Below are 15,955 nucleotides of genomic sequence, written 5' to 3'. Positions count from 1 at the left end.
CTTGGCCTGCTGTGTTCATCCAGCTCTACACCTTGTTATCTCAGATTCTCCAGCATCTGCAGTTCCTACTATCTCTATTTATTCAGCTCCATTTTCACTACTTCAGCACACCGCACAAGAATTACAACTCCATCCGACTGACGTCAGTCTGCTCAATCGGTACCCAACTTGCAACTGCTGCTGCACTGTGTACCATCAACAGCAAGGACTAGAGCAACTTTCCAAGATTAATTCAACAACCCTTTCAGGTTGTGGAACAGCAATGAGCCAGTCAATCCCTCCTGTATAAATTACGGCTGTTCTGTATTTCCACTCCATTCACTTGACTTGATTCCACAATCCTTAAAACCTTGCCCAACAAAAATCCAAATAAATTTTGAATTTTTATTTGCATGCCCCTACTATCCTCTGATATATAATTTGGTTGGAGATTAGTAATTTTTTTTTCCCCGTAGACAAGAGTGTGAGGTCCCAGCTACTTACTAAGAAAATAAAGCCACAAGTTTCCACTGCTTTGAATAAGCAACAATAAACATCACTAAACAAAGTTAGATAAACAAAACAATCTACAATGTAAATGCAACTTATATTCTAGCATCCAGAAGTAACAGGAGGTAAATATGGGTAATGGACAAACAGTGAGCAAACATCTCACAGAGCAGATGAAATAGTCAAGATTAATTTCACAGATTTTTCAGAAAACCACCTAGCCTGTAAGTCTCCAAATCCCATTAAAATTTCACAAGATATTTCAATTCTTCACCACTGAAGGCTTGTCTAAATTCAGAACTTCATTAAAAGCCATTCCATTGCGGAGTGCCTCGATACTAGTTCATGTTCTGGTACATGAACCTCCTTCCCTGGTACAACCAAGGTTCTGGATTTTTCAAACTGCACTGCTGCACCTACTCATAGGCACAATTCCAGATTGTCTACAGACAGGTAGCTGGCACTAAGACTGTAATCCCCTTGGGATGCTCAAAGTTCCAATCTTGCTCATTCCCAGGACTCTTCCTGAGTCCCAACCCTAACACATGGCAGCAACTATTGACTCCTAGAACTTTACTGAGTCCTAAATCATCAGTGCCTGCCTATAAGGAGCACCCTTTTCAGGACAGAACCTCAACTCCCTGAAGCTGACCATCTAATGCCACTTCCCCAAGACTTCTCGCCAATCCTAACTACATGGAGCTTTCAAACTGATCCTGGGACCTTTTCCTGAGCCCCAACTAAACAAAGCCAGTGACTTTCAATTGCCTTTTCATCAGTACAGCTAACTGCACCATTTTTCCTACATGGAGCCTATTCCACTACTATTATGCAATTGACTCCAACTATCTGACTGAAACTGACCATGGAATTGTTCTAGATGGCCTATCGAAAATCTCACAACCAGCCCCACTCTTGTTCCAAGGAAGTACTGCATTGAGTAATCAAGGTAACCTGAATGTTACAATTTCCCCAGCTAACTTCCTGCCAATAACAGTCAGCCAAGAACTGCATATCACATATGGATACAAGCAAACTGGACTTCATCACATCAGCTACTCTGGCAAATGTGCAACCACCATAAGACTCTCAATTCAATTAATGTTCTAAAACCTAGGGTGTACATACAGTCAGAGAGAGGTACAGCACAGAAACAGACAACTCAACACAACTCATCCATGCCAACCAGATATCCGAAATAAATCTTGTCCCATTTGCCACCATTTGGCCCAAATCACACTAAACCCTTCCTATTCATATACACATCCAGACACCTTTTAAATGTTATAATTGTAACTTCCTCCACCACCTCCTCTGGCAGCTCATACCATGTACACACTATCCTCTGTGAAAAAGTTGCCCCTATTAAATCTTTCCCCTCTTATCTTAAACAATGTCTTCTAGTTTTGGCTTCCCCTACTCTGGGGAGAAGGCCTTGGCTATTCCTCCTATCTGTGCCCCTCATGATTTTATAAACTTCTATAAGATCACCCCTCAGTCTCTGATGCCCCAGGGAAAATAGCCCCAGCCTATTCAGCCTCTCCCTAAAGCTCAAACCCTTAAACTCTGGCAACATCCTTGTGAATCTCTTCTGAACCCTTTCAAGTTTCACACCATTTTACCTTGAGCAGAGAGGCCAGAATTGAATGCAGTATTACAAAAGTGGCCTAACCAATGTCCTGTACAGCAGCAACGTGACCTCCCAACTCCAATTCTCAATGCACTGACCAATAAAGGCAAGTGTACTATCTTGTCCACCTGTAACTCCACTTTCAAGGAACTATGAACCTGCACCCCAAGGTCTCTTTGTTTGGCAACACGTCCCACGACCTTACCATTAAGTGTATAAGTTCTACCCTGATTTGCCTGTCCAAAATGCAGCATTTCACATTTATTTAAATTAAACAAGTCTAGTCTTCGTAACCACTGCTCATATGTTAACCCTTATGGCCGCAGTATAATTCCAAACATTTTCCTGTTCCTCTTCAAGTGCTCAGCTCCGAGCTCCATGACCTATACAACATGAAGGACATTATCCATAAGCTATTGGAAGTCTCATCACCACCAAGTCTGACTTGAACATATCCTCTTGTTCCTTGGTCCCTGTTGAGTCAAAATTTTGGAAATGCCCTGCATAACCTCACAATGTGAACAATATTGGAGGGATTACAATAGGTTGAGAAGTCTATGCCACATCCTCAGAGTAAATCGGATTAGGTAAAATGTATGGTCTTGCAATTGTTGGCAAATTAATAACCAAAGAGGAATTGTGGGTTTTTCAACAGCCATTCTGAATGAACACATCCCTAAACACATGCACACCCAACCCCACACTCCATCCTGACTTTGAAATAAATCATTGGTCCATCAGTGTCCTTGGGTCAAATCCTGGAACAGCATTGTGGGTGAACCCACATCAAACGGGCTCCAACTGTTCAAGAAAGCCGCTCACCACCACCTACTCACAAGCAACTAGGGGCAGGCAATAAATAGCCCAGGCGGCAATGCCTGCATCCTGTGTCCAAATAGGAAGATAATGCATTTCAGAAACCAATGAATGAGCAGAAACTCTGATTACTTACCCTCAACCCTGTATCGACCAGAATGTGCATGTTGGTCTTGGCGCTGGTGGCCACTTTCTCACCCTGACGGCTTGGGGTGGGGGGCAGCAAAAGGCAACTCTGGGGCTTCAGTTCAATGCGGGAGGCTTCAGGTTTCTTGTGTTTACCTCTTTAAAGTGACATGTAGCAGCGTTATAAAGAAACATAGAGAATGTAGCCCCATCAGGTCTGTGCTCCAGACAAGCGTCCTCCCAACTCTTCCTCATCTCAGCCCATCAGGCACCTTTCTTTCGCCCTTGAGCAGTTATCTAATTTCTCTTTAAGGACATCTGTGCTATTTACCTAAAACAGTCCACACGGTACTGCATTCCACATTCTCACCACTTACCGTCAACCAACATTTACCAAAACCATCTGGACAAAACATCAACTCATAAAATATGCACAAATGCAGGGATGGGTTTAACTAGTGAGTTTGAGCTGACTCGTCACATTCTGGTTAACTCTTGTTAGCGGTTATATTTTAACATAGTTGGATACTGCACAAATGCAGCTCACCCAGCTGCTGCACAGACTAAACCTCGCTCCGTGGGTGCTAGCTGAAGGCTGGGAAACCCAGGACCCCTTTGACTCCAAAGCGGGTAGTTTTACGCAGTGATACTGAAAAGCTAATCAAATGTTCAGGAGCAAAAACAATCATTTATTTCTGAACATCGAGATTTGAGTCAATGTTTCTTCAAGGTACAGGGCTACAGGAAGAAGGACTAAAAGGAACGCCTTGGCAGAGAGGCCAGTTGGAGCGTGGAAATCTTTGCCTCAGGGATTGGCCAAGGGGCAGAGACCATTATGTCTTTTAAAGTGACCTGGATTAACAACTGAAACAGGGGAAGGTACAGAAGCAGAGGGGTAAGTCTTTGATCGCTCACAACTAACACCAGCCTCGATCAGCGTAACATACTGTCTCAATATACACTTTAATCTGCCATATTCACTCAAATAGTCATTCAAATGAATGATTACTCACTTGGTTCTCTGTGCCATCAACGGTAAGCTCTCTGTCACCAGACCATGGCTTAATAAGAGAATGGAGTCGGCTGTCATTTCCTTATTCAGTAACAGACCAGACACAATGCGACGAAACGTTTCTTGAACCTTGCGAGCTTGCTTAAGGATGGTTGTATTCTCTAAGATCTGAAAATGTAAAATATCACTTAACCGTACTGCACCAATATCAGCTTCCATTTATAGTGTGCCTACACTGTCATAAAATGCCCTAAGGTGCTTCATAGGAACACAGTCAGAAAACAATGGAGGACAATTGGAACACTTGCCTTCATTAGCTGAGGCACAGAATATCAGAGCATGGTATGCTAGTTAGGTCACAGTAGGAGGACTGCATGCAGTTCTGGTCACCACGTTATAGGGAGGATGTAATTGCACCAGACATTGCAGAGGAGATTTATCGGGATGCTGCCTAGGCTGGAGGTTCGGATTTATGAGGAAAGACTGGATAGGCTGTGTTTTTTTCCCTTGGAGCAGCAAAAGTTGAGACGGTACCTGATGGAGGAGAATGAGATTACGAGGGTGGAGAGGAAAGAACGTTTTGTATCTATAGAGGGATCAAGGTTATTGGGGCATAGATCTACACTAAGAGGTAGAGGTGAAGAGGAGAGCGGAGGAGACATGTTTTCACCCCGTTGGTGGTGGGAGTTTGGAAATCACTGCTTAAAAAAGTGGTTGAGTCGGAAACTCTTGAAACATTTAAGCCGTATCTTGATGTTTACAAAGGGTTAGTTAGCTCAGTTGGCTAGACAGCTAGTTTGTGATGCAAAGTGATGCCAATGGCGTGGATTCAATTCCCACTCTGGCTGAGGTTACCATAAAGGACTCTCTTTCTCAGCCTCTCCCTTGGCCTGGGTTCTGGTGGTCCTTGGGTTAAACCACCACCAGTTGTCTGTCTCTTTCTCTTATGAGAGAGCAACCCTATGGTTTGGTAGGACGATGACGACTTTACCTTTTAGATATTCATTTGCATTGTCAGGGGTGTGGGGCAAGAATTCAAAAATGGGATTAATAGTCAGATCTTTGTTGACTGGCATGGACAAGATGGGTCAAATGGCCTTCTCCTGTGCAGTTGACGTTTATGAATCTATTAAACCAATCTTCTTGATCTACTGGCAAACCAACTGCCAGTATCTGTTACCCAATCCTAAGTGCCTTGAAAATGAGTGTCTTCCTCGGTTATTTCAGAGGGCTGTTAAGAGACAACCACATTCCCGTGGGTCTGGAGTCACATGTCAGCCAGATTGGGTAAGGATGGTAGATTTTTGTTCCTACAGAACATTAGTGAAATAGTTTGGTTTACATGACAATCATTTACAGTTTCATGGTTACTGTTTGTGAAAACAATAAATTTATAATTGAAAGTTAATCAACTAATTTTAAATTCCACCAGCAGCCATAGTGGGATCTAACCCTGCATTACCACAGCATATCTTAGGAGACATCAGCAGGGGTGGCTAATTGTCAAGGCGGTAGTTTTTATGCAGAATTTTGACAAAGCAGAGAGAAGTAGAGGCACTTCAGGTTGGAATTCCAGAACTTAGGCCTCAGGCCACCAATGATGTGAAAGAAGTAAAGATGGGGAAGTTAGACAAGAGGCTGGAATTGAAAGAAATCCCGGATCTCAGAAGGTTGTGGGAGGTTACAGACATAGGAAAGGGTTGAGGCCACAGCAGAGATTGAATAGAAAGTCAGAAGCTGCATGAGTACAGATCTTTTCATGCCCTCAAGACATTCCAAAGCAGTTTGCAGCCAATGAGGTACTTCCACAGTGTGAGGAAACTTAGAATTGACCATCAGAGTGCAACGTAACAGAAAGATGAACCAATCTGCTTCCTATGACTGAATTTCTGTTCATTAAGAAACATGAATTATCCAAATACAGAGGTCCATTTATAACAAAGCCAAACAGGTTGATTATGATGCTGCAAATCCTTTCCAATAAGTCAAGGCAGGCGGCAATAGTGGGCGAGGGTCCCTGAACAGTCATTCCCAATATGGAGTAGTGTCCCCTTCAAGGTAAAGCCTGTGCTGGCCCGTTTCTTGAAAAAAAAAACTAGCTCTGGAAACAGACAGAAGTACATGCTTTGTCTTCCTCAAGTCTCATTACGCCTGGGACACAACCAGAGACCAAGCGGAATGGTCAAATGAGAAATCACAATAAACGTTGACCAACCGAGGGAAATGCACCAGTGAATGATACAGCAAACGCAGCAGAGAGATACTGGTCTGGGTTTTATGGTAGCAATGAAGGCAAAGCCATCAGTGTTCGCCTTTGTTATTCTTTTGTTCCTGCAGCTTTCAATGTGGAAATTCAAAATCTGCCAGCAGTGATTCCACACTTTACCACAGGGTATTGTTGTTGAAGACCCCACAGTCTGCAATCACTCAAACATCTTTAAACTAACAAAAGCCTCTACTGCGAAGCTATTTGTCTCACTTTTAAAAAACCTAGCAAAGTTGCATCTTGTTGTATCAGTTTTAACTCTTGTTTTCATAAACCACGTACTAAGTTCATAATTACTTAAACCATCTTTACTGGTTCTGTAATGTCATTTTAAATTTGTTGGGTGTCAGATTCTTCCATTATGACAAAGAAAATCTATATATTCTTAAAGTATTAAAACTCTTTAACAAGTTTACTGACAATGTTTTAGTGATTCTAATCCCACATTGGTGTCACTATCATTTATTTCACCATCTGCAAATTTCTTAAAAATAAAAAGTGATTTGGTGGTTTTGACTCTCTGGTTTGCTGTCTGAAAATACTTCAATATAATTGGCTGCTTAACCTGCTTGATGACCTCAGTGCTGTTGGACACCTGGAGATCTGCTTCACTTGGCAGCAGATTCAAAATGGTGCTGGGAGAAAGGGAGCATAAATGTTTTAGAGATTGCTAGATCTTTGTGGCCAGATTTCTTCAAAGTTAGTGGTGCGTATTGCTAAACGGAACATTGACTTCACCTCTTTGAGTGGAAGGATCAGCTTAGTAACTTGTGCCTTTCCCACAAACTGAGCCAGAATCTCATAGGAGTCGTAGCTTTTGCTTCTCCTCGCTTCCATCACTTTGCTTATAATTCCCTTCACTTCTTTCTCCTCTGCAATTTCACCAAATAGTTCGTGATTAAAAATCTAGACAGAGAGAGAGAGAATTATTTTGCACTGATAATAAGATCGTTAGAATTCAGCATAGTATTTTTTAATTAATTACATCACCAAGAAATAGATAAATATTTGAAGAGATTCAAAGAACATGGGTGGAAAAGGGTAATGGAATTTAGGATTAACACCAGAATAATAAACTGAACAATCATCTTCTAAAAAAAATAAATTTGTTACAGTTAAGACTGATACTTGAGGTGGTGTCAGCTATGGTACAGTTGGTAGCATTTCAGGCCAGTTAGAAAGTGTGTACAAGTCCCAAACCAGATAATTGAGCCCACGATCAATGCTGAGACTTAGACGGCTCTTGTGGCACATTGGTAGTGTTCCTACCTCTCAGCCAGGAGGCCTGGGTTCAAGTTCCACGTGCTCCAGCATTGCATCATAACATCCGAGTCGGTTGCTTAGAAAATATCCAAGCTGAGACTTCAGTACTGAAGGAGGGCTATGTTGTCACTGATTTTCAGATAGGGAGTTAAATCAAGGCTCGTTCTGTGCTCTCAAACGAATGCAGACTGATCTATTGCAATAAGCACTAGGGTAATTCCTCCTCCCTAAATCCTCATGAAATATCTATTCCTCAACCAACATCTAAAAGAGATGATCTAGTAATTTATTACATTGCTATTGGTGCAGCAGCTCATTGGGCATAAAGTGGCAACTGTTATTGTCTACATTACAACAAAAAAAATTACTTCACTGCTTCTAAAGCACTTTCTGATATTCAGAGGGTGAAAAAGGTGGGTTTTGTTTCCTTCTTTAGTACACAATGATCTGTAAAGCATTAATCATTTCTGAGAGTAAATCCTTACCCCAATGAGAACGTCCATGCAAGGGTCCAAATCGCCACTGTTAAGTCTGGGTATGAGACCCTTTAACAGCATGTGGACTGTGTAGGTCAAAACATGAACCTGGCAAGGTAAAAAAGAGGAGGCTCAGTGAACTGAAACTACCAGGAGTGTTCTGGAACTGGGAGTGCATTATATCTCAATCATTAACGTAATACAACTTCAGTAATTCAATGAGAGAATATCGATAATACGAACCAAAACTTACTCTTTTCTCATTCCAATTCTTTTCATTTACATCACCTTCCAAACCAGCAACCTTTTGCACGTAGAAGGACAAGGACAGAGGGAACAAGGGAACACTGTCTGCAAGTTCCCCTTCAAACCACACACCATCCTGACTTGGAATTATATTGTCGTTTCTGGGTCAGAATCCTGGAATCCCTTCCCTAACAGCACTGTGGGTGTCCCTACACTCCAAGGATCGCAGTGGTTCAGATAGCAACTCAACAGCAAGTGCCCCACAGCAACTGGGGATGGGTATTAATCGCTGGCCTTGCCAGTGACAAGTATATCCCAATTAAAAGGAAACTTTGCTGTCAATATTTGGAAGACCTCAAACTGGGTTTGTCACATTATCTGGGCAATCGATTCTTGCACGTTGACCAGTGAGTGGTTGAGGTGGGTGACAGATACATTTAAGGGAAAGCTAGAGAAAAATGAAGGAGAAAGTGCTGTCTGGAACAGGATGTCCCTAAGATCCCGCAGACTCTTCAACCAGTGTACACAATATTAATTTACCCAGGCACCTTAGCAAAGGACTACACAGCATGGGTCTGCAGTCAGTGAACCAGGTCACAACGTTATTTGAAGATAACAAAGGTTAAGAGGTATATTTTACACTTTTAACAACTCCATTGCTAACTATCTGATTCTTTAGAAACTTAAAATACTTCCCAGATACTCAAAACTTTGCTGGTCTGTCAAATTGTTCAGTCTGTTCCTCCCTTCACAGGTTGATTCTCTGTCTGGTTGGACTGCAGCCTGCTCTGGTTACTGCTGTATCCCGACATGCCTCTGGGTAGCCTGGAGAGTGGGGTCCCCGAGTCCGGCTGAGCTGGTTTCCTATACTCTCCTGATTACCTTCCATAACTTTCCAAGGACTTGACCAATCAGGGATATCAAATTAATTGGCTTTATCATCTTGAAATGCTGCTAATGGCTCTCAACGGCTTACTTAACAGTGACCCCTTTGATGTGTATGTTCTTAGGCCTGGAAGTCTAGTTTTATCCCAGAACATACACCTGGCCTTTTGTCTTACTCAGGCCTGTCTGCCCCATGCATGTAGTGTTATTTGTCAGGACGGGCTGAGTTACCCTTTCACACTTCCGGATGTGTTCCGGTGCCTCTCGGGTTTCAATTGTCTCGGATTGGATCTTGCCAGACTTGTCCCTAGGCCAAATTGTTTCTTGTGTCTGTCTTGGCTCAGGCAATCCCATCATACTTTGCAATTTGGCCAATTTTGATGCCCCGTTTATTTCAGTTGCTGTGCCTGTATTTCTGGCCTCCCTTCTTAGTGATTTTTATTTCACTTGAGTAGTCGCAGGCTGCTACATAAGGAATATAATAATATGGAAGTGGGGTGAGATGAATAGGGCTGGAGGAGGCTCATGTGTTGCACAATCAGCAGTGCAGAGTTGTTGCGCTGAATGGCTTATACTTGGGCTGCAAATACTATATACTTGGGCAATTCACGGGTTTGGGCATATTAGTGGCAAGTAACATGCCCACCACACTAGTGCCAGGCAATGACCATCTCCAACAAGAGAAAACATAGCCATTGCCCCTTGACATTCAATGGCATTCAACTGCAACACGTTACCTGATAGCCCTTGGTTAAAGCTGACTGCATCTCTTTGAGAAGATACAGAAAGTATCCTGGGCCCAAAGTCTCAATGATTTTAGTCAGGGTGTTGCGAGCAACCTCTCGGATCTCCTGCGCCCGGTTTCTCAGCAGCATACAGACTTTGATGAGGATGCTGTGAACAGGAGACCAGCAAGATTTTTGTTAATGTAGCTCCTTTCATGACCACCTGATGTCTCAATATCTTTTACAGTCAATGAGGCTTAGCCACTGCTGTTACATAGGCAAAAGTGGCTGCTAATTTATACACAGTAAGCTCCAACAAACAAAAATATGAAAATCGTTTGCTTTTTTGTTGTGAACAGATCATGGGTAAATATTGCCAGGACACTGAGAATAACTTTTGGGCTTTTATTCAAAATAGTACCACAGGATCTTCACATCTGCCTGAGTGGGGGAAGACTGGGTTTTAATTTAACATCTCATCCTGAGGATGCACCTCTGACAATGCAGCACCTACTGCCATGGAGTGTCAACGATGAGTATTACACCCAAATCCCAGAAATGGACTTGAACCTGGAATGTTGTGAATCAGAGACGTGGCTGACTCAGATAAAGAGGAAAAATAAACCCTATTCACTGAATAGACAAGGCCCCTCCTAATCCCCCAACGCCACTGTGAATACAACTATTCTTAGTCAGTGCTGTGTAGCAATACCTTGGTAAATTGGAGTCCATGGTTTCCTTGGGAAGAGTCTGCATCAGTTTAACCATTGTATAAGCCAGTGGAATTCGCACCAACTCCTCATCATTGACTATTTTTGATTTCACCAACTTGTGCTGCTCATCTCTTTGAACCTGTTAACAATGAAATAAACTCAAGTGATGGTGGAGTTAGGTGGAGGGGGCTGGAGGGACAGGGGCAAGAGTGTGTAGGCGTGAGATAAATGGAAGGTAAAAGAGAGACAAAAAGCAGGGAACAAGAGAGATTTATGACAATTGGAAAGAGAGAGGGACAGCAAGCTTGCGGGGGGTGGTGGTGGGAACAGAGAGGGGGCGGAAAGGGGGTTTGGAAAGGAGGAGGAGGAGTGAGAGGGGAAGGGGAGAGAGAGTGTGAGAAAGGGGAGAAATTAGACAGTGACATGTAGACATAGGTAAAGAGGTGAGAGTTTGCAAGTTTATTGGAGGGTTTTACCTACAGACCTTTGCAATTAAGCATTTCTGCAGCTTAGGCAGGATGTTGTGGGTGACAGTCACTTGGATGTGGTCAATCAGACTTTCCAGCTCCTGTTTATTTTTGGGTTGAGGGGCTATGGGCTTCTTCATCTGCTTCACTGGGAGCTGTTCTCCCGCTGTCCCTTCCTCACACACTGTGCTATCTTCATTTAACGTTTCTGCAGATTCTTCCTTCACTTCATCAGCATCATCTTCCAATTCCATGGCTTCAGCCACATTTTCCTCATCTTCTTTCTCTGTATCTACAGGGCACAGTGAGACGATCATGGTCAGCACAGGGTGAAGGGTGCAGTCAACAAAAAAACTACCTACGTGGATGCCAGGTCAACTTAACAACCAGGCTACAAAACTATGACAGCATCATCTGGACTGCAGGACAACACAGTAAGTCGAAATCAGAGAGATCAGCCATTCTGTCCATCTCGACTGTGTTGTTGTTTATCTCCATGTGAACCTTCTCCCACACAGATTCATTCAATCCATGTATCCTTCTAAACATTTTCCTCCTTCATCTTTTTCACTTTCAATCTATCTCTGCTATCCACTCAACTCCACACAGTCGTAGCAACAGTGAGAGAAAACTAGTCTAAGTTCTGTGGTGGGGAAGCATCTAGAAGCAATAATTTGGGAATACAGTTTAGCCACATGGACAAATGCAAAGTTAAGAAGAAAGTGTTTAACCAATCTGCTGAAGAGTTTTGATGAGGTAATTGGTTGAGTGACAGGAAACAAGTCAAGCTGGCCCAAGTTTTGTGGTGGAGATCCCCAGGAGGCAATGTCGGGATTCTATTAATAAACCTAGGATGTAGTCTGCATCATTAACCACTCTTTCAATTACTCTTTCACTCTTTCCGTCCTGCTGTTCTTAATGACTTCTGCACATATACACCCAGGGTTCCTCTGCTCTTGCGTTCACTATGGAGTTATAACTGTTATTTTATATTCTCTCTCCATGTTCTTCCTAGCAACCCACGAATCACTCCACACTTCTCTGCTTTGAATTTCATCTGCCACTTATCTGCCCATTTCATTGCCATATCTATATCCTCCAAAGTCTTGTCATGGACTCTGCGCCATTGATCTCCATTAGGAAAACTCTTTGTGGATTTGCTCATCTCTAATTGATCTCAAGAATACATTCTTGAGATCAATTAGAGATGAGCACATTCTCCAGCATCTGCAGTTCCTACTATCTCTGAAACATTCTTGAATGTGCCTAAGTGGCTTGCTCATCCCCATATCAGAAAGCAGTCCCATATAGGTCAGACCAGGTAAGGACAGCAGGTTTGTTTACCACTAAGACATTAGGTAGGCTTTTAGAGAAGTCTAGTAGTTTCATGGTCAGTATTACTGAGATTAACTTCTTTATGCATGGCTTGGAGTTTCAACACCCAATTTCCACTGAAATACTATTGCAGTCCAGGCAGAATTGAATGAAACCGTGCTTACAATTTTAAGCTCATGAACTACAGTTACAACTTTCACTGGAGTTTGCATCAATTTTGAACACTAGCTGTGGGTAAGGCACTGCCCAGCCACACCTTTGGGTTGAAATGATCAGATTCTGCCAGTCGTTCCAGTTTGGAGGAGTTTATCATGTTTCACCCAGAATCATCATAACCAGTTAGTAATGACAACTTACATTCACAGGGCAGCCAAGTGAAGTCTGGCCCAGGTCTATTGTTCCTGCTAGCACTACAAGTACTTTAATTATCAACTGATCTGCCCTGCTCTGCTAACAACCAATTAGCTGAAGAATGGCTCATTGCTTGGCAATTCCGTTCCTTGATGTGAATTAGGTGGCTACCCTGTTCCATCTGCCAATCAATCGCATTGATCGATTACATTGATTGATTACATTTGCCCATGGGAGATTTCCCCTGAGGGTTATACAAATATGCATGGGGAAACTGGAATCCGCTAAGAATGAGACAGAATAGCGAGAGCAGAAAAGGATGTTCTCGTCAAACAGTACAACATGCAGCCCATGTGTCCCACCCTGTGTACTCTTTGCAGAAACCCCACCCTAAAAGTCACAGTTTAGGCTCGTACTTTCATTTTCACTCATCTGAACTGCTCCAAACTCCTTCTGCAGGCTCTCTGGGTCAAAGTGAAAGGCTTGCAACACAGAAAGCAGCAAACTGTAGGAGAGAAAATAAACTGGAATAAGTACACAGAAGCAGTATTCGAAAAATACAAAAGTTAAGACTGAAAATGAACAAGATTTAACATCCTTAGTTAAGGGCAGTGCTAGATAATGCACAGCACTAATAGAATTTTCAGTTTAGAGTGTCACATGTCATTGACAAAATAGTGAAATATACTAACATTCAGGGTTAGAGTGGGCTCCAAAGAGCAGCTTTGTCTGGGTGGGATGCTGTTCAGAGGGACGGTGCAGACTCGATGGGCCGAATGGTCTCTTTCTGCACTGAGAGCATTCTGAAGCGATGGTGAGCCATCCTGCTGAACTGCTGCAGTCCTTGTGGTGTAAGGACATTCCGTGCTGTTGTGAAGGAGTTCCAGAATTCTGACCCAGTGATAATGAAGGAAACATGTTACATTTCCAAGTCAGGAGGATGAATGGCTTGGAGGGGAACGTGCAGGTGATGGTGTTCCCATGTACTGCTACCCTTATCATTCTAGATGGGAGAGGTTGTGGGTTTGGAAGGTGCAGTTGAGAAAGCTGTAGCATTTCTGCAGTACATCACATAGACAATACACACCACTGCCACTGTGCGCCGGTATGGAGGGTGTGAACACACAAAGTGGTGGACTATCAATGGGCTGCCTTATTCTGGACAGGGTTGTGCATCTTGATCACTATATTTAAAAAGAATGAGCCTCAGATTGAACGAGAGCTGGCGTGTTGTGAAAAAACAGAATAGATGAACCGTTCATTAGCTTGCTGGCACAATCATCACTCAGGACTCTATTCCACATACACACCTGACTGCAAGTTTCAGGTTGATCTGTCCCGTCTGCAGAACGTGAATATACCATTTAAGGTAATAAATATATGGTGACCATGAGAGATGCTTGCAGGCAGCTCCGACAAGTTCCACAGATGCCGTGGTCATGTTCTCATACTAGGGAATGTCATGAAAAGATAAGCAGAACACAGTGAAACAAAATTGAAACATTCCATTTAAGCCATCTCATGTTTAGTTGAAAGTTACACTGGAGTCATATGTAGCCCTCGTCAAATCACCTCTAGTGGAACTGCCCCACTTTCCTCTGGCTCTGTAAATGCTGATGCTCGTCTCCGATTTCTTCTCATTCTGACTAAAGCTCACTCAACTGAAATGTTAACACTTAATTTTCTCTGTCCACCAATGCTGCTGTATTTGCACCACATTCTGCCTGTGCCTCTAGAGTGGTTGCATTCCATTCTGGGCACCTCCTCTCAAGGAGGCACTGCCTTGAAAGGAGTGCAGCGCAGTTCTGCTGGAATTTAATGCAAGGGATGGAGTACAGAAGCACAGAAGTCTTGCTACAATTGTACAGGATATCAACGTGACCACACCTAGAATACTGTATACACTTGTAATCTCCATATTTAAGGAGGGATATACCTCCAATAGAGGCAGCACAGAGAAGGTTCACTGGGTTCATTCCTGGGATGAAAAGGGTTGTCTTATGAAGAACGATTAAACAGATCTGGCCTATACTCCATGGAGTTTAGAAGAATGAGAGATGATCTTATTGTAATATATAAGATTCTGAGGGGGCTTGAGAGAGTGAAAGCTGAGAATGTTTCCCCTTATGGAAGGAGTCCAGAACTAGCGTCACAGTTCAAAAATGTAGAATTTGTTTTCTCTCTCTCTCTCTCTCTCTCTCTCTGAGGGGGTTGTGTGGAAAACACTTCCATGGGGAGTAGTGAAGAACGGGTCACTAAGTACATTCAAGACTGAGTAGGATAGTTTTTTGAGCAACAAAGGAGTCAACAGGAAAGTGGAGCTGAGACCATAACCAGATTAGCTATGATCACGTTGAACATTGGAGCAGGATTGATGAGCCAAATGACCTAATCCTGCTCCAATTTATTTTACATAGAGACACAGAAACTAAAGTAAGGTCATTTGAGCCTGCTCCACCTTTCAATATGATCATGGCTGATCATCCAACTCAGCACCCTGTTCCCACTTTCTCCCCATAACCTGTGATGTTTTTAAAATCTAAAAACTGATCTCTTTCTTGAACATATTCATTCAGTGACCTGGCCTCTACAGTCTTCTGTGGTACAGAATTCCACAGGAAAGTTTTCCTCATCTCAGTCTGAAATGGTATACCCCTTATCCTGGTTCTGTGTCCCCTGGTTCTAGACCCACCAGCCAGGGAAAACATCTTCCCTACATTTAGACTGTCCAGCCCCATGTTTACCCACACATTCAACTTGTCTAAACCATCCTGAAGCTTCCTTATATTCTCCACACAACTCACACCCTCACCAAGTTTTGTGCCATCATTGGGAATGTTGCATTGGTTCCTTCATCCAAGTCATTTATATATATAGTGCACTGCCGTGGCCCAAGCATTTTTGCGGTACTCCACTAGTCACTGAATGCCTACCACTCAGAAAAAGACCCGTTATTCCTAGTTACTGTTTATCTGTTAACCAATTATCACTCTATGTCAATATACATCACCCCCTAACCTATGGGTTTCAACTGTGTCCTCTAAGCACTTATGAAGGACCTTATCAAAAGCCTTCTAAAAATCCAAATATACCACATCCACTGGACCTCCCCAATCAATTCACGGAGTTACACTCTCAAAAAACTCCAGTAGATT

At 42.8% G+C, this 15,955-nt stretch overlaps 1 protein-coding gene across 1 annotated transcript in view; it reads right to left on the bottom strand.

Annotated features, from left to right (window-relative positions):
- utp20 (UTP20 small subunit processome component) overlaps positions 1 to 15,955 on the bottom strand; it is a 104,373-nt gene that overhangs the window by 27,268 nt on the left and 61,150 nt on the right. The window contains exons 27-35 of the mRNA XM_048607932.1: positions 14,111 to 14,250; positions 13,217 to 13,305; positions 11,132 to 11,406; positions 10,647 to 10,786; positions 9,947 to 10,103; positions 8,088 to 8,186; positions 7,078 to 7,245; positions 4,075 to 4,241; positions 3,072 to 3,219 (exon numbers count right to left, since the gene is read on the bottom strand). Of these exons, the coding sequence (XP_048463889.1) occupies positions 3,072 to 3,219; positions 4,075 to 4,241; positions 7,078 to 7,245; positions 8,088 to 8,186; positions 9,947 to 10,103; positions 10,647 to 10,786; positions 11,132 to 11,406; positions 13,217 to 13,305; positions 14,111 to 14,250 (1,383 nt within the window). The remainder of the gene's footprint in view (positions 1 to 3,071; positions 3,220 to 4,074; positions 4,242 to 7,077; positions 7,246 to 8,087; positions 8,187 to 9,946; positions 10,104 to 10,646; positions 10,787 to 11,131; positions 11,407 to 13,216; positions 13,306 to 14,110; positions 14,251 to 15,955) is intronic.

The sequence above is a fragment of the Rhincodon typus genome, chromosome 18, assembly GCF_021869965.1.
Source record: "Rhincodon typus isolate 14 chromosome 18, sRhiTyp1.1, whole genome shotgun sequence".
Classification (NCBI taxonomy): Eukaryota; Metazoa; Chordata; class Chondrichthyes; order Orectolobiformes; family Rhincodontidae; genus Rhincodon; species Rhincodon typus.
This window is presented reverse-complemented; position numbering and strand designations above follow the sequence as displayed.